The 19,989-nt window shown below is 38.8% G+C and overlaps 1 protein-coding gene across 4 annotated transcripts in view; it reads right to left on the minus strand.

The window, feature by feature from the left end:
• The window catches only part of OPA1 (OPA1 mitochondrial dynamin like GTPase), a 2,039,562-nt gene that overhangs the window by 1,832,008 nt on the left and 187,565 nt on the right, over positions 1-19,989 (minus strand). For all 4 annotated transcript variants that reach the window (XM_044070302.1, XM_044070304.1, XM_044070303.1 and 1 more), the window contains exon 4: positions 18,778-18,885. In XM_044070302.1, coding sequence (XP_043926237.1) covers positions 18,778-18,885 — 108 coding nt within the window. The remainder of the gene's footprint in view (positions 1-18,777; positions 18,886-19,989) is intronic.

Genomic DNA, 19,989 nt, shown 5'->3' on the forward strand with positions numbered 1-19,989 from the left:
AGCCCCCATCGCAACTCCCTTATTTTGTTTATAATACTTGTGAAAAAAGAAAAAGTTGTTACGCAACACCATTTCTAATAAATTGCAGTTAATATTTACTTGTTCAGCTGACATAAGTTCATAGGTTGGTACTAGGCTATCGGCCCTAGGGCCTATACAAGCCTAGCCATAACAATTCCCTGGCTATTTCTTCCCACACTGTTTACTTCCCTGGACCCCTGTCTAGCAGGGCGACTGACATGATCCCCGGGGTGAATTTCCTTTCTCCCATCCAATCGTCAAGGTTCCTTTTGAAAAGGGCCAAGGAGGCGCTCTGCTTGACATGTATGGGCAGTCTATTCCAGAGTCTGGGGAGTCTCTGGGTCAGGAACCTATCCCTCCAGCATGTTTTGTTTATTGTGATGACAAGGTTTAGATCCCTGGAGCGTGTAGCTCTGAGGGATTGGGATTTCTTTAAGTGTAGCATGTCCAGCAGCTCTGGGTTTGACATGGCCTTGTATGTTAAGCAGAGATCGCCTCTGAGTAGACTATATGTGACAGAGTATAGCTGGAGTTTTTTTAAGGCGGTCAGCAAAGGGCATCTGCTTTAGGCCTGTGATTCTTTTAGTGAGGTATTTCTGCGGACTTTCCAGTTGTTGCAGATGTCTTGAGAGGTACATACCAAATGGGGCTTTGTATTCTATAATGGGTCTAATGAGGGATGAGTACAGTGGGACAATGACCTCCTTTTTTCTGGATGAAAAGCCCTTAGTGATGAGGTGTGCCACATAGAAAGATTTCCTGACTGTTGTGGCAATGTGGTTATTGAAGGTGAGAAAACTGTCCACCTGTGTCCCTAAGTCTCTTATCACACTTTCGGTGTTTAGTGTACTGCCACCTATGTGGTAATTCACGGGTACATGTTTTTTCCCAAAGGGGATAACAATACATTTCTTGGCATTGAGCTTGAGCACATGGCTCTGGCACCAAGCATCTGTTTCTGTAAGGCCCTTTTGTAGAGTATCCACATCATTTGGGGATTCAATAATGGCTCCTAGTTTGCAGTCATCTGCGAACTTTGTCAGCCAGAGTCCCTTAGTGGTGGCCTGTACTTCAGAGAAGTAGATGCCAAACAAGAGAGGTCCCAGGACTGAACCCGGAGGTACTCCACTTGTCACTTGTCTGGAGCTGGATTTGGAGTCAGCTACTTTTACAGTGTGGGTTCTGTCAGTAAGCCAGTTGGCAACCCATCGAGTGACGTAGGGATTAATGCCCAGCTTAGTAAGTTTTACTATGATTCCAGAGTAGGGGATGGTGTCAAAGGCCTTGGTGAGGTCGGGATAGGTTATGTGGACTGACTCATCCTCATCCACGGCTCTGGAGACAGGTTCAGGAGACAAAATCGGCCCTTCACAAACACAAACTGGGTGGGGTCCAGTGTTTGAAGGTTGCCAATATCTTTGTTTATAAGTTCCATGATAATACATTTCATGGCCTTGCAGATCAGGCTCATCAGACTGATGGGGCAGTGGTTCCCGGGATCCAAGGTGGATCCCCCCTTGTGGAGCGGGGTAACTGTAGCTGTGCGCCACTCAGTGGGCACGAAGTCTGTGGTGAGGGTATGATTAAACATGACACTTAGGTGAGGTGCCAGTTCATTTTGTAGTTCATGTAGTACACAGCCCGGGATGTCATCTGGTCCCATGGATGCTGTATTCTTAGCTTTGGAGAGTGCATTTTTTACCTGTGTGGCCGTTATTACTGGAACTTGGCAATCTTCCGGTATTGAGATGGGCCGTTTAGGGGGTGAAGTTGGCACTGAATCAATCTGCCAGGATATTGGCACTATCCTTGGGATCAGTATACTTAATGCCATTCTGTTGTAGCTCACAGCAGATCTGAGCATTGCCATTTAGATTCTTCACATAGTTATAGATTGCCTTGTGGTTGTCTGGAATCTTTGGCAATTTTATTTTCGTAACTAGCTTTGGAGGATTTTACGAGGGATCTCAGCTTCTTACTGAGGCTGGTAAGGGAATTTTTTGCATCCTGGGATTTTCCTCTTTTCTGCAACAGTTTCTTCCTTTTGTTGAAAAGTTTGTTTACGGCAGGGGACCACCAGATTGGCTTCCTTTTTTGAAGGAGAGCATCTTGGTTCTATTTGGGATGGCACGATTCATGCAGGAGTGGATGTGCTCATACAGTGCCTTAGTGTAGGACTCAGCAGTCGAACTTTCAGTTCCCGTCTGCATGGGTGTCATGAAGTTTGTTACTTCTGACTTGAGTAGCATGAAGATGGCTTTGGAGAAGTTTTTATGGAGGTTTCCTTACTGGGGAGTGGGGATGGGATGTGGATGTTTAGGGTGATTAGCTTATGGTCTGACCTGACCAACGAGAGGGTGACCATAGGTGTGGAGCATCGATTTCCCATGTTGGCAATTACCAGGTCTAGGATATTGGAGCCCCTGGTGGGACTATTGATTAGTTGATCCAGGGTGTTGGAATTTATTAATTCCAAGAACCGTTGGGCCAAGGTATTGGTACACGAGTAGTTTTCCCAGTTAATGGCAGGGTAGTTGAAACCACCCAGTAGTAGGGTGTTTGGTTGTATCTTAATATTTTCCAGTATGTTTAGAAAGGTGTAGTGAGAATCTTGGGGCATGGTGGGGGATCTGTAGCAAGCTACAATTTAGATTGCAGTCTTACCTAGTGTTAGTTCCACCTGGAGAATTTCAGACGCATTGTATTGGGCAACTAGCCTGGTGATGTGAATATGGACACTCCTCCACCTTTAGTGTTTCGATCCTGGTTTGTTGGCCAAAAAGTGTGGCAAGAGTTGTAGCCTGGTTTTGCAGGGATGCTCTCTGGAGCCTTGAACCAGGTCTCAGTTACTGCACAGATAACGATGTTCTCCATTTTTATGAGTGCCTCGAGAGTGTGCATTTTGAGGTTTAGACTTCCAGCATTGAGTAGCATTACCTTCAGATTTTGCATGCTTGTACCTGTTACAGTGGTGGTTTTGTCCTTTAAACTTCACCTAAAAAAGGCACTATAGGGGTGGCAAGAGCCTTAGCCAGTAACCTGAATCCCAGGGGAGACAGGTGCAGACCATCTTTGGCAAAGCATTGTGGTCTGTCGATTATGTCATCACAGGCAGACAGATACTGGATCCCCTTTGAATGTCATGTCACTATATTTATTTAAATAGCTTCTAATGCTTTCAATTCCATCCACAGTGGGAATGGAAGTGAACAAGGAGACTATGTCCACTGTAACTAAAGTAAAAACTTTTCCTTTAACTAACATTTCCATTGCAAAATTTCTAACATGGTTTAAAAAAATTCCATGAATAATGACAATATGAACATAATTTCTGAACTATGGTATCTAAATATATAGAAATTCCTTCAGTAATACTGCCTCCTGCTGACACTATAAGTTTGAAAGGGGGGTGGCTTTGATCTTTATGTATTTTAGGTATCCCGGACAGGATATCTATACGTGGATGTTTAGTAAAGAAATACTTGTATAAAACTACATCCATTTCTTTATTTAATTCCATACTGTCCAATACTGAGTATAACTGTTTGTATTTACCATGAATATCACTTACAGTCACTTCTTGAGATTCATTTACATTCTTCAGCAATGTTTCCATGCTTGTATAATAATCTTCCACATCCATAATCACTTTTTGTGAAAGGGACATTAGGTCTTTATTGAATGGAAAAACTGTCAAACCTTATTTTAATTTATCAAATGTCGAGTACAAAGCACTTAAAGAACTGCGTGAAGTAAAAATCTAAGATTTATGAAGGCTGATAAAGGGGGGGGTGGCTTAGTGATTATGGATGTGGAAGATTATTATACAAGCATGGAAATAATAGCTGAAGAATGTAAATGAATATCAAGAAGTGACTACAAGTGATATTCATGGTAAATACAAACAGTTATATTCAGTATTGGACAGTATGGTTTTAAATGACGGAAAAGATGCAGTTTTATATAATTATTTCTTTACTAAACATCCATGTATAGGTATCCTGTTCGGGATACCTAAAATACATAAAGATCAAAGCCATCCCCCTTTCAGACCTATAGTGTCAGCAGGAGGTAGTATTACTGAAGGAATTTCTATATATTTAGATACCATCTTAAACCCATTAGTTCAGATGTTATGTTCATATTGTCGTGATTCATGGGATTTTTTAAACCATGTTAGAAATTTTGCAATGGAAATGTTAGTTAAAGGAGAAGTTTTTAATTTAGTTACAGTGGACATAGTCTCCTTGTTCACTTCCATTCCCACTGTGGATGGAACTGAAAGCATTAGAAGCTATTTAAATAAATATAGTGACATGTCAACTGAACAAGTAAATTTTAACTGAAATTTATTAGAAATGGTGTTGAGTAACAACTTTTTCTTTTTTCACAACATGTATTATAAACAAAATAAGTGTGTTGCGATGGGGCTAGTGTAGCCCCAGCGTATGCGAGTTTGGTACTAGGATGGTGGGAATGTGAACAGTTACTCAATATCATAGGTTACACGGACGTTTTATTTTATAACAGGTTTGTAGATTACATGTTTTTTATTATAAAAGGTCAATTTAATGTTGAAGCTTTCATGGGTAGTTTAAATAACACTTCTGAGTTTTTGTCTTTTACATTAGGTAGTGTAGGACACAAGGTCAATTTTTGGATATTTAACTTATATGGGACCCTTTGAGTGGCAGTTTGAATAGTAACATCTTTAGAAAATAAACTTTTTCTAATAGTTACCTACACTGGACCGGTAACCATCCCAGTTATATGAAACTTAACATCCCTACAGGCCACTTTATAAGGGCATTGCGTATGATTAGTAATGACAATGTTTTTCAAACAGAATTGAGGTTCATTACTCAATTATTTGTGGAAAGGGGATATCCCATAGAACTATTACATCAGGCTGCAACTGAAGTCTCTGCTAAAAGGAAGACTTTTTTCCACCTATTTTAATAAATGGACTGCCTGACAAATCACATGAAGTTGATACTTCTAATGATTTTCCTCTGTGTTGTCTAGAAATGTTAGTAGATACGTGTAATATCAGGAATATTATAACACAAAATTGGTGGATTATTAATGGTCACAGAGAGTTATGTCAGGCTTTAGGAAATGAGCCACAATTTGTAAATGTTAGAACACGTAGTATTAAACAAATGCTTGAAAAATCATACAAAAATTCCTATTGCTTATAGTAGTAAAGGTAAAGGGACTTGAGTGCAATGGTTATTCTAGCTGCAGATTCATACACGAAGGTGCTTTTGTGATTTTGCCCCATTTAAATTACAACACAGATTTCAAGGAAAGGTATAGTTGTAATACTTCTGGAGTGGTCTATCTTGCCCTGTGCTCATCCTGTGAATCATTCTATGTAGGTATGACTACAAGAAGGCTGAGAGGATTCAAGAACATATAAGGGCTGTTAAGAAAAAGGATGAAAATAATGCACTTGATAAGCACTGAAAAGTGTGTAAGAATTTTAATAAGTTTTTGTTTACAGTTCTTGAAAAAGTAACAATGGATGGGGGGGGGGTGGCTTTAAAAATGAAATTGAAACTAGAGAAGTGAGTTGGCAGATAAGTTTATGTGCAGATGTTATCCCAGGTTTGAATGAACATGTTACTATAAAATGTTTTTTTAGCAAGAACTAAATTAAAGGGTTAAAATTGGTGATTGTTTTTAATTATGGTTAATTGATTAGTGTATATATATATATATATATATATATATATATATATATATATATATATATATATTCCAGTTGTATTGTTTGATAAGATTTTTCTGATGAAGTGTTTTTACAAAAGTGGAGATTAAAACATTTTTTACGCTAAAACAGTTTGCGATCCTTCTGTTGTAAAGTGAACTTTTTTGTTTTTAATATATAATCTTGGTATGCACAGATTTTTATAAATCATTGATGAGCGTGAAGCATCCTTCTTGATTTCCTGTCTAATCTATCCAACACACTTTGGGGCCAGTCAATCACTCCAAAACTAAGTTAGGACAGGAACAGAAAATTGGTTTATAGCTTGAATTTTGTTCCTAGATGTCAACACTGTTTTCAGGATTAAGTCTTCTAAAATATTCTTTACTAAGTTTTATTCACATTTGTTCATGTTTTACTGTTGATCCTTCATCAATTCCCAAATATTTATACACTTCCTCTTGCTCAAGTTCTGCGATATCGCACTCTTGTCCCAAACTGATGTTTTCTTGGTGCTGCAGTTTTCCTGCTTTAAAGGTTGCTTTTGCACATTTATCAAGACCAAATGACATTCTTATACTATCTGAAAAAGTTTTGACTTTTTGCAGTTGTGCTTTCAGTTCCTCATCTGATGAGTTATACAATTTTAAATCATCGACAAAGAGAAGATGCAAGGTCTTTAAACTTTGTTGTTTTCTAGGAGCCAAATTACAGCCATGGCCTAATCTTTTAAGTAGACAGTTTAAAGGATTAAGGGCAAGACTAAACAGTAGCTGTGACAGGGAGTCAGCCTAGAATATCGCCCTTTAAATTTTCATCCCCAAAATAATAATTTGTCCTTTATCATGGCTTAAAAACAAAGTGGTTTGCCACTGTTTCATGGTCACTGTAATGTAAGTTGATCAGTGGAGGGTGTATCTTATACATTTTAAAGCAGTCTTTTAACCATGAATGTGGGATACTATCAAAAGCTTTTTTGTAGTCAATCCATGCCATACTTCTTTCCCTTTTTACATTTCTCCATTATGACTTTATTTAGCAACAGATGATCCTTTGTTCCATATGACTGACTTTCATTACCCTTTTATTCTATTGCCCTGATTGAATTTTCTTTAAATGACTATAAACTCTGTCAGCATCAATTCCAGTATATAGTTTATACGTCGTTGGAAGGCAAGTTATTGGTCTAGATTTTTTTAGGATAACTTGCTGGTTCACTCTTAAGTAGGCACACTGTTTTTCCTGTTGTTAACCAGGTTGGTGTCTGTTCGGGGTGCGCATATAAATAGTTCTTACTCATGGCTAAAGCTTTCTGCAAAGATGTTAATATTTTTAGCCAGAAGTTTGGTACTGCATCTGGGCCTGGGGTTTCCACACTGAAGGCTTTTCTTAACTTTATCTCAATCTCTCTGTCAGTTATCTCATGCCATTTCATATCCTGTACCGTTGAACGTCTTATTCTTTCTTTTACTTCTTCTATCCATTTAGCATCTTTGTTAGGTTCCACAGAATCTTCATAGATATTTTTTTTCAAAATGTATCTATTTCTTCTTTTTTTGTGTGGTCTTTCAATTCGCTTTTCCTTGTTTCCCAATTCTCTACAGAACTTTTTAGGGTCATCAATATATTGCTTATTTTGCACTTTATATTTATCTGTGTATCTTCTAAGTTTTTCTGCCTGTGCTAAGATTTTTAGTTTATTATTTTCAATAGTGCAAGACAGATCCTGATCCATTACAATACTGTGCATTGCTTTTATCATGTCTATCTTAGTATTTTTGTTGATCTGTTCCCTCTTCTATACTCTTCTAACAGTGGCACTTCTCGTCTTAACTGTGTTACAGTTTTCTCTATTCGATACTTCCATGATGGTATTCAATTTCTCCCCTTCCTTTCCCTTACTACCCTTTGTTCTTGTGGTAGAATTTTATCTGTTATTAATTTAGCTGCAGAGTAATATATCCTGTTTACATCTGTTATATCGCATGGATCTCTATGGAGAGTCTTAATTACTGTGTTCATTTGTTTTATCAAACTTCTGACTCTCTGGGTTTTATTGACTTTCTGCAGTCTATTTGTTTCATTGATCTTGACATGTCTATCTCTATTAAATCAAGCAACTCTTCTCTTAGCTCATTTTCTTCTAAACTAAAGGAACATTTTTTGTCCTCCATTTCCTGCGAGCATTCTATAGAGTTCTACAGCATCTTCCTGTGGCACATTCTCTTCAATTTCATCTGTGTCATCCGTTGCTTTGTCATATGGGAGCTCACTGGCCTATCACTCAACACTGACTGCATCAGAGTTGCCACAGTTTCCTGTTTCTTCCCTTGCTGTCCAGCTTCAAATGAACATTATACTAGTTTTCTGTGGAAGCCTCTAAAATATCTTCATATTGCATGCCATACTTGGAGTCACTTGAGCATGAAGCATCCTTCTTGCTTCCCGTTCCACTGGTTTCTCCTTTATTTGGATGTCTATTGCTCTATCTTCCTGTGGTGCTTTCTGAGTTAGATTTTCTACACTGAATCCTTCACTTCGCAGGTACTCCATAACATCAGTTTCTATTTCTTTAACTTCTCTAACCTTCTCTTCTACTTTTCCTCTGTCTTCTTATTTTTTGTATTGTAAAGTTTTCCATGTTCAGTTTCCTTTGCCTGTATTTCTCTTCAAATATCATTGGTGCTATTTCTGTATCAATTTTGCTTTCTCCTTTGCATAGTTATTACACCATATTAAATGTCTTTTTCTTTCCCATGTCCATATTTCTTCTTCAGATGTCTCCTGATCTTCCTGTTTCATCTTACTTTGGGGGCCCATTACATCATACTGTGATGTAACCTATGTTAGACCTTCTACACCAAAACCTTCACTTCGCAGGCATTCCATAACTTCAGCTTTTATTTTTTTTAACTTCTACTTTACTAATCTTCTTTTCTACATTTCCTCTTTGTGATATTTTTATTGTGAAATTTTCCATATCTGGGTGCTTTGCCTGTATTTCTCTTCGAATATCTTTGGAGCTGCCTTTTTTTGCATTAATTTGGCTTTCAACTTTGCATAAATATTGCACCACATCAAATCTCTCTTGCTTTCCCACATCCATATTTCATTTTATGTTAGTTAGTGTCTTTCGGCTTTTCCCGGTTAGGGGTCGCCACAGTGGAACTCCGGTCCACTAATGACTGGCAGTAGAGTTTTACGTGCTGGCTTGCTGGGCCTAACGCACAACCTTCAACGAAGGAATGCCCGTTCACGCATGTCGCCACACAGCAGGCACTCTGAGAATCGAACGGGCAACATCTAACTGTGAGACGACAACGCTACCGCAGTACACTTTTCAAAAATATCTAGGTTTTGTTTTTTATATTTTTGCACTTCCTCAGATGCTTCTTTTTCCAAACAGATAAAATATTCTTGGTCTATATAATGTTTTTCACAAATCTGTTGTATTAATGTACACAAATTTTTATTTGAGACTTCTGAAAGTTTTTCTTGTGGAAATATTTTTCTTTCCTGTATTTTCTCTCAATCTTTTTGTATATCTTGTGTCTAGAAATTCTGTTTTTTTTTTTGCATAATAGTAAGAATACATAATTTCTTTCTTATCCACAGTTGTGCACTCTTTTATGGCTCTTCTTTGGCCTATCAGTTTTTGTGATTTTTGTGGACTGTTACTTCCTTCTACAGCAAGGAGGCCATCCTCCCCTTGGAAATGGCCCAGCCCCACTGTAGGAATGTTTCCATATTTTGAGGATTCTACCACTGTAAGTTTTCCAGTCCTGGCACCAGTGCGTCTACCAGGACTGGGCACTTTTTTATCTTGGGTCTTGTGCGTGCACCCAGCTATCTTTTTTTTACCTACTTCTTTCCATGATATATGCTATACAAAATACAGTCTATACATCAGTGTCACCTTGGTGAGATTTTGTGAAAAACAGGGTCCACCTTGTGAAGGTACCCACCATGACGAGGATGAATTCAATTTCTGCAATACTACTCTCCTTTGTTTGCTGACTCATCATCTCTCCATTCGGACCCCAAACACTCTGTATGGTTACTGTTATTCCCCTTAAGGATCTACATCTAAACTTCTCACCTGTCTCTGTGTTTTTAGAACTTCCCTTTCCACTTTGATTTACATCCTTCTGATTGTGATGTGCAGATGAGCCTTAACTGCATAGTACCAATATATCCATGCAAATCAGGTAATCCTAAACCACTTTATTCTTTGAGAAGGAAGGATCAACTTATTCCACTTAACTCTCCCCCTCTTCATCTCACAAATAAATTCCTTCATCTCTATTAATTTTTGTCCACCATTTCTCCTCTAGTTGATAAAAACATGCCTGACCTGTATATAAATCCAAAGGGGCAAAAAACATTTTCACTGCTTGTACTTTACTATCCATAAACAGCTTCCAGTTTCTCAGTTTTTGTATTATCTTTTATTTAATCTCTTCCTGCATATTAGGTGTCATATTAAAATATTTTTGTAATTCATACACCTAAATACTTCAACTTATGTCTCATAAAAATGGGTATTGCTGAACCAATTCATGTATGGTTACATGCCAAAAGAATTCTTTCCGAAACATATCCCTGTAAGAGGACAGGTTTGGCCAGTTCAGAGTAATCCCTTTTATTGCCATGAAGATTTTCGAATACCTCCTGTACAGGGACATGGGTTTAACAGTTCTTCAATTTCAGCAAGTTTTTCAGACAACAAAGAAAAAGTTCATACTACTTTAATACTCCCAGTGGAAGCTTTTGATGAACACTTGCTTAGTAAGTACATCAAAAGCATTGCTTGCCCACATGGGGATAACTCAGGCAGAGCACTTGCCAGGGAGCAAGTCAGAATTACAGTTTGTCAAGAAAATGTATTTTCTTCTCATATAATCCATCAATCATCATCTTTCCATGGTGTTCAGATACAAAAAGTAGTATTTTTAGCCAGTTTTGTTTTGAAAGTGTTATCTTGTTTACAGGGATAAAAAATAGTTTTCTTGCAGCAAACAAGAGGAAACAAAATAAAGTTCCAGTTTATTCACCAGATTTCAATGTTCACTTTGCAGTTTTACTTTTTCATAGAAGCTTTTCACAAAGCCAAAGACAATATTTACAAAGTTTACTTTTATGCTTCCAAAACTATTTTCCATCCAAACAGAGTAAACAATTCCTTCGGCCTTTCTATACGGAGAAAAACATGCCTGCTTCTCCTTCACCTCAGCTTATGGTAATTTTCCATCCATTCCTTCAAGATTCAGTACAAAATAAGAAAGCAATACTCTTCTTACTTCTTCAGATGTAGGGATAGCTTCCCTGAGACTCCTGCACAGAACAGTAATAACCCAGAGGCCTCAAATCAGGAATATGGGACTAGATTGCTAAAAAGAGTTGTTCCCAGTGCAAGTCTGCCCTGATTCCAAAATCCTTGCTCTCAGTGTAAGTGACTTACTTCGGTGTAAGGCCCATCTATAAACAGGCTTGACCTGGGAACTAAACTCCAAAATGCTCTTAGTGTAAGTGATCACTTACAGTGACAGCAAGTCTTTTGGAATCAGGCCCATGGAGTCTCTCTTCAGCAGTATTCATCATATCTCCCTAAAATGCACCTGTCCCCTTGCCAAGACTTTCTGCCTATCCTATGTCTCTTGCATACATTTCCCTGCCTGTTTCAGCAGCTACCACTATGCCACCACATACATGTATGCAAGTGTATGTGTGCGTCTATGCAGTACATATAGTAGCATTTATATAAAATGTGTATTTGCCTTTAACTTATATAGTTAAACAGGATACTCCAGTATGCAGTGTGGCAATGTTTTCACAAAGATTAATGAAATCATCTTGATTGCTAAACACCATTACATAAAATGGACCAGCTTAGAGTGCTAAACTCAGGAAATTATTTCTTCACACAGAGCATCATCTGAATGAAGACATGGAAGCATAGAGTGAGAAAAGAGTTCATGTGTGGCTAACCTGTAGAGTTTACCCTGTGAATTATACCTTGGTGAAGTACCTGTTTTTAGAGCTGAAAGTCTAGCCTGGAAGAGGCCTGTCAGCCTACAAAAACACACACACACAATGCCTTTTGTCAAGGGACAGTAAAAACTTTAATGGAACATGCATAAGTCATCTAACAGAATCTTGTTCATAGGACTTCTACTATGTTGCCATGGTGAGTGTAGCAGCATTTCCTCAAGGGCGAGTAGTGCATATACAAAATTACCCAAAGACTGTAATAAGGTATACGAACTTCAGTATTAATGTCTCCAGAGAGAAAAAGAGAAATAACCAAAAAAGTCAGAAAAGAGCATAATAATACCATTCTCAACAAACCACCACAGGAAAAGGCCACCCACATGGGAGAACAGAATATCACAGATCAAGTGAACCTGGCTGATGCCCATAGTGAAAGGAAAAGTTTAACTCTACATTAAAAAAATGTATGGCAGAGACTCAAACCAGAGCCTAGGAGATTCAGAATGTCCCAAGTAACCACTCTGATGTGATGATACAGGACATTCTGCAAGAAATGGAGCAGTTACAGCTGCAAACAGAAGTTGCAGAAGCAAGATTAGAACTAAAGTACAGTTTTGTACCTACCATAAATGTAGATGTCCGAACTGGATAGCATCTGCAGTCATAACAACTCTCAGTGTTTCTTGCCCCAGATGCCAGTAGCCCTCTTGAAGGCTAAAATTTGGATAGATGCCAATGTTTCCAAAAGATAGAGGTAAACACAACAATAAGCCCCACCAGCTACTGCAGATGCTATCCAGTTCGGACATCTACATTTATGGTAGGTACAAAACTGTACTATGTCCTTCATGGATGCATCTGCAGTCATAGTGGCAAACCCTGCTGATCTGGAATATAGAGGCAAATTATAATGCTTTAGAATGAGGTCTTATGTTCTGTGGAATTGGTTTTCCATGGAAGGAGTAACAGAATCGTATGCAATTTCCTATCCATTTGGAGATTGTCTGTTTGGAAATAGCTTTTCCTTCCCTTCCTGAAAGTTGGTCAGTCTTTCTGCTATTTTTGTTCTGTCCAAGTAGTACTGTTTTGTGGGTTGGGAAAGAAGGTAGGTAGGTGGATTGCCTGGTTTAAAGACACTCTGGATACCACCTTGGGCATAAATGTAGGATTAGTCCTCATGGACACTCTATCTTGGTGGAAGATTAAAGCAGTTTTCCATGACAGGTGTTGTAGGTCTGCTGTTGCTGCTGGTTCAAAGGGTGATAGTGTCAATTTTTCTAGCACAAAGTTTAAGTCCCAAGCTGGTAATGGTGGTTTCCTTGGAGGTTTTACATTCTTGATTCCTCTGAGGAACTAAACAGGTGGATCAAAGCTGTATTCTGCTGAAATAGCTGATGCATGTATCTTGATGGAGGAGTAGGACAGGCCTGAATGAAGAAGTTCGCCAGATACTCCAGAATGTTAGGCATATCTATGTTTGACACATCTTTTCCTCTTTCAAATGACAAACCTTTTCCATTTTCCAGCATAGTTCCTTCAAGGATAATGTCTTTAACTCTTTGGGAAAGTTCTGGATTGGCTGCTGCTATGTGATGTTCCATGCAGTTTAGGTTTGGGTGTATGATGCTGTAGTTGTTCTGAGTTAACATCAAAGGCATCAGACATGCTCCTCAGTAGTGGGTACCAGTGTTGTCTTGGCCAGTTTGGAGCTATCAGGATTATCTTTTAGTAGTACCTTGTGTATCAAAGGAAGAGGTGGGAATGCATATGCTGTTAGGCCTTTCCAGTTGAATCCACTTTCCATGCTAGTGGGTGGAATGTCCATAGGTCTATCTGTGGCATTCCCCATTTCTTTGAGATGGTCTTGAAGATGTAGTGGTTCTGCTTAATATGTCTGCTAGAGTATTGTCTTTAGTCATTCTGCATAGGGGTATGAATGAGTGCCTCCCTGTTTGTTGATGTACCACATGACTGTGGTGTTGTCTGTCCTTATCATCAACTGGCCCTCTTTGAGAAATGGTTTGAACTTGCCAGTTTTACTGCCAGCATTTCTTTTAGGTTGATGTGCAGGTGAAGTTGATCCTGTGTCCACAATCCTTGCACACATTTGTCTGTTGTGATGGTCGGTTTGACTGGCATGCCTGAGCCCACCATAGGAACTCCTGTTTTAAGCATGGAATTAGTGGGATTTCTGTTTCTAGGCTGTGTCTGTGTTGGGACCATAAATTCTTTAGGTACCACTGTAGTTTATGGGACCAAGATTATGCATGATGCCATGAAGCCCAAGGCCTGCAGTACTTTTCTTGCTGTTAACTTGTTCAGAAGTAAAGAGGAAGTTCTTTTGTTTTTCTGTAGTCAGGAATGCCATTTGTTTTACTGTGTCCAATTCAGAATGTCCTTGTTTGGGATGGTAACAGCCTTGACTTTTGTAAATTGACTGTGTATCCCAGTGTTTGTAGCAAGTAAATGACCCTTTGTAAATCTGTTGTCAGCTTGCTTTTGTTGTCAGGTATGGGTAAATTTGAATTCCCTGTAGTCTGCAATGGGCGATTACTGATGCCAGGCATTTTGTGAATACTCTAGATAAGCCAAAGGGCAATGCTGAGAATTGATAGTGCTCTGATCCTGCAAGAAATCTGAGGTATCTTCTGCAGATTGGTCGCAGGTATGCCTCCTTGAGATCTAGAGTTACCAGCCAAGACTCCTTGCCCAGCATGGGAAGAAGTTGCTGTAGGGTCAGCATTTTGAATTTTGGGACAATGATGTATGTATTTAAGGTGGACAGGTCGAGAATTGGTCTCCAACGTTTTTCCTTTCTTGGAACTAGGAATAGTCTGGAGTAGAACCCCTTTCCTTGCTCTGCTGTTGGCACTCTTTCCACAGCTCTCATGTTTGCTAACTCCATAATCTGGTGTAGAGCCTCTGTTTTTTGATTTGGAGGTAGATTTGGCATTCCTCTTTTGACTGGTAAAGTGTGGAAGTGAAACCGGTAACCTTGATCTATGGTTTGTAAAATCCACTTGTCTTTTGTTATGTAGTGCCAGTTTTTTGAAAATAAGGTTAACTTTCCGCCTAGAGGAGCTGCTATTTGTTCCCTGGTATTAGGTTAAGTCACTGTGTTGGTGCTGATGTAGTGGCAGTGGCTGTGTCTGTGCCTCTGTTGTTACCTTGCCACTGTCGTCCTCTGTAGGCACCTCCTCTGGATTGGTTTCTGCCTCTGGAACGCCTATTCCTGCCCCTTTGAAATTTTGTGGAGTCAGGAAAGGACCAATTTTAGCAGGCCAGTTCCTGCTAAACCTTGGGGGTTGAACCTGCAAGAAATCTTTAACAGTTTGAACAGATTTTGCCTTTTCTTCCATTTTCTTCATAACCTGCTGGGCAGGTGTACCAAACAAACTTGTCTTGTCCATAGGAGCATCTAGCAACTTAGCTTTAACATGATCCGCTTGTTCCTTTAGCCATGCATGCCTTCTTATCACTGTGCCAGTCATGGCTGATCTAAATGAAGCCTCCAGTGCATCATAGCCACATTTTAAGGAATGGTTGCTAACCTGTTGTATGTTATTTACCATTTCTAATACATATTTCTTATCAAGAGATTCATTAGTAGTTAGTTTTTAGTTAACTGATCAAGCATAAACTCTTGGTATTGTATCATGTGAAACTGACAGTTTAAAGCTCTAGCTGAGAGAGTAGCTGAAGTGTAGACCTTTTACCCCATCTGTCTAATGACCTTGCTTCCCTTTCAGAAGGAATAGGGACCCTGGGATATAGTTTCTGGGTCTGCAAGTGGGGCCTTGTAAAGGTGGTGATGAGTATCTGGCACCCTGTAAAATCTGTCTGGTTTGGCAGGGGCTGGGGTAAAGAATCTGGCAAACATCATTGAAAGCATCATCCACCACAGAGAGAACAGGAGGTATAGCTAAGGGCCTGTGCTGTGGGAGGTGCAGAAAGGTCCTAAGTCTTTTTCTGGAGTCTGAAAAATCCTGTTGCTGCCATTGGAACTGTTCTCGCATGGCATGCAAGGTTTAAGGAGAATTCTTCTGGTGGGGAAGCAGCTGGAATGGATTCTTCAGCATCAGAATCTTCAAAATTGGAGAAGGGAGCCTCTGGCTGGTCAGTTATGTCTGATTCATCAGCAGAATCATCAGAGGACACTGGTTCAGGGGGCTCTGCCCTAGGTCTCTTCTCTGGGGGCTGAGAGGCCCTGTCTGGGTGAGATTGAGATCCTCTAATTAAAGAAATTAAATCTTCTGCCAAAGTAAGCATTTGAGAACTAGAAGAGGGCCTGGAAGTGGGGGTTTAACAGGCACTGTTTTAGTAGTCTTGGCTGCTTTAGCCCTGGCGAAGGCCTTAATGGACATGGCTGCTGGAGGCCTAGCAGCGAGACATCGGGATGGTGTCTGATAAGTCAACCACCGTTTCTGAGGCCGATTCAAGAGTTGTAGCAGGGGCCTCAGTTGTAGGAATAGGTTCAGCTGTACTTTGATCAGTTTTCTAACCATGGTTTTTTGGCAGATTGGGTAGTCGGAGGATCCGGCGGCATAATGATCAGAACCGAAAAACTGTTCTGCAAACTCCGACAGGCTGCTACGCTGGGCCTAAACAGGGCAGACAGTAAGAGTGGAAATCCTTATGAGGTATTTGTTTCCCACAGGTTAAACAATTGTTAACTTTTTCTGACATCGGCTGAGGCAAGAAAGAGTCTAGCCCAGGTACTTAGCTTTAGAAGTCTTGGTAGTATTCGAAGTAATCTCTGGATCAAGAAAGACACTGAAGGGCTGCCTGACGACAGGACAACCCAGTTGTTATGACTGCAGATGCATCCATGAAGGACATCTGAGGAGATTCTTACGGACCAGCAGGCTAGATCCAGACGAAAGTTCATTAGATTACTGGGCATAACTGAGGGAAAGGAAGAAAAGGACTGTGATTGATTTGTGACAGCTTTACTGGAAGAATGGACTCAGATCCCTGATGAGTATTAAGAATAAAGAGATCATATACGACTGTCTGGAACTCTGGGAACCAATGTTATCCAAGACAAATAGTAACCTTTGAATCTTACAAACTAAAAGAATGGATATTATTGATCCTTTGGAAACCAGGAACAAAATGGATGTGTGGCACAGATAGGGTTTTTGCAAACAAGGACTTCTAGTCTGAGACATGGAAGAAATGGGCTGTATTTGCTCTGGTGATCAAGTTGGTGAAGCATAAAGGAATTAAAGATGAAATTCTGTATGCAACAAGTTTTAAGCTTTTCTTAGCTTGGGTCCAAGAATTGAAGACCCAAAAGCAGCACTAAGACTTGCAATCAATGGTCAACTACACTAGCCAATGTAAAGCACTAATGGGAAACAAAGGGTCAGACCGCCTGAGTCAGTCAAATCAGACACTATGATCACAAGAAAGACTGTTCTTGGTCTTTAAAGAGAGCCAAATATTGAAGTTAAGGGCAGAAATTGCACAACAAAGATCAAGGGATCATATCTTCAAGCCATCCAAATACAGTGTGGATATCTAGAGTACCTAAACTGGAATGTCATAATGACCATGAATAAACTTAAAAATGAATGACAGGTATTGGACAGACAGACAGACGCTATGTGTTGAAATTCAAATGGGGGATGAGTACATAAAACATATGGTGAATAGCAAAGTTGTGTATAAACAGTATAGCTCTAAGTTAGTAATTCCCCATTTGAATTAATGGCATAATTGATTTGTGGCATTACTTGCATGCAGACCCAGGTAGTAAAACCTATTTAACTATTTTGAAAGTCAAACTAAATCTTGGACTAAATTAAAAGCTGTATATCAACCACAAGGAGGGTCTCATAATACACATTAAAGTGAGTTTATTTTGAAGTGGAAGTTGAGGTAAAATTTAGAAGTAGATTACCAGCCCATATTACAATTTCTGGGGGAACTAGGTAGGGATGTCCACTTTCTTCCCCTTACTTTTAGTCTTGTACTTAAAACCAACAGCAGAAACTTTTAGGCCATCACAAACAGAAGGACATCACTGGGGATGTTTACAATTAAAAATTGCTTCATTTGCTCATGATGTAGTAATGGCTAACCCCTAGAGAGAGACACATGTCAAAAAACTATGGCAGATATTACAGAATTTTGGGCAAATTTCAGGTTATAAAATAAATTCAGAGAACTCCCAAGAATTGGGTATTAACACTGCAGAATACAAGTTGTTAAAACAGCAGTACCAAACATATGGGGAGATGGAGAATTAAAATGCCAGGGAATAAGGTTAGCCACAACCTGAGAGGGCTGAATGAACTGTAGTTTTGGTAAAATGTTATAAAAATATTCAGTTTTCAGCGAAGGGACCATTTAAATCTGGAACTAAACCAAATGTCTCTGATGTGGTCATGTATTGGCATGTTCCACCATATCTACTATATTTAGTTCAAGCTTTTTGCCAGCCTATGTCAGAGAGTGAGATTAGAAAGACAGATGGGTGGATGAAGGGATACATCTGGAAAATTCCAAATCCAAGGGTGGCAGAGGGGAAATTAAGTCTACCAAAAGCAGCAGGAGGGCTGTCAATCCCAGATATTATGCAATATAATAAAGTCTAAATATCTGCATTTACCTTTTAATATTTTCTGCAAATGTACATATTGGACCAGATTCCAAGAGAGTTCCTCTCAGTACAAGTCTGATTCTGAAAGCCTTGCTCTCAGTGTAAGTGACTTACTATGGTGTAAGGCCTACCTATACACAGTCTTACCTTGGGGACTAGATTCCAGAAGACCTGCTCTTAGTGGAAGTGGTCAGTCGCACAAGCAAGTCTTTTGGAATCTGGCTCATTGTGTTACTTTTCATAAGATCATGTGTATGTTTTTCTTCTTTTTTTTGTTGCTTTTTTTTATGTGCTCAATTGGAGCAGGTAATGGCTGAAAAGGGACAACTAACCAGCCTTCCCATCCAGTAGTCAAATAAGAATACACTGAAAAACAAAGATGACAAATAAATGTAGACACATTTGTGCAGAACTAAATATAAGTAATAAAATGAGGGAAACATACCTCGTGGAACTAAATTTCTTAGAAAGCTAAAGTTTTCTCTAATCTTCTCAAAATCTGGTAACAATTTTGCCATGTCTTCTGCATCAGGAAGAGCTTTAACAATTTTTTCTACAAATAAAAAATATTAAAATCAAGAATGCATATGAAACTCATCAATAAATTACTCTTCAGATAATGAATATACAATCATAATTTCACCAAAATTACATTAACTGTTATTTAAATAATTTTTGTTTATTTATTTCAAAAATAACAGCTGCTACTACATTATCATCATCAAACATGGAAGTCATTTTTATGCAACACTAAATATAAACAGGTTTCAGAAATACTTTTCTTCACTAGCAATAATTCTGTAATGCTGGCTTTAAGCTGACAAAATCCTTTCATTTAAGACTTTAGAAGTCATGTGTAATGAAACCTAGAAACAACTGATAAGGCCATATTGTATTACACATGTACAGCTTAATAATACAATACTTTTTTGTTATAGCAGTGACAGTGCCATAAGTAGAAAAACAAACTGATTAACTGGTACTGTCCTGAATGAAAATATTTAAAAACAATTACTAAAACATTTTGGACAACTTACTAAACATTAAAAAGGAGGTATTGAATACAAAGGTTGATTCGTAATGAAAAGCTAAACTATATGCAAGAGATGTCTTTAATAACAACTGATGAAAGAAAAGTTTCAGGGTAGCAACTAATGTTGTTTATCCATGGCCCCTTTAAAGTGCCACTATGTAATGTGTTTTCAACTTATCCTTAAACTCGGTGCAAAAGATAGAAACCATCCTAACAGTGAGCAAGCCCAAAGGTAACAATGAAATGTTAGGTACAGCATCAAAAAGGGTATGTATAGGAGCATTACAAGTAAGCAATAATGCCTGACAGGGTGTGTGTTAGTGTGAATTAATGCCCGTCCAGGGGTATTATAGGCCTGATGCCGGAGGTGGAGGGTGTCTACACCCCTTGAAGGGCAATAATTACATATCAACACACACCCTAGAAGGCATTACTGCACTTAAAGAATGGGCTCTCTGTAAAACTGTTTTACTTTTTTTTTTCTTTAAGTACTCTTATTTTTTTTTATACTTGTGATGTAAAATAGTTCCTCCACCTAATATTTCAAACTTTCTGTACTATATTGCTTTCACAAACACACAGACACACTATAGATATAGATATATGTATATATATATATATATA

The sequence above is a fragment of the Protopterus annectens genome, chromosome 4.part1, assembly GCF_019279795.1.
Source record: "Protopterus annectens isolate FY-2018-M chromosome 4.part1, PAN1.0, whole genome shotgun sequence".
Lineage (NCBI taxonomy): Eukaryota > Metazoa > Chordata > Ceratodontiformes > Protopteridae > Protopterus > Protopterus annectens.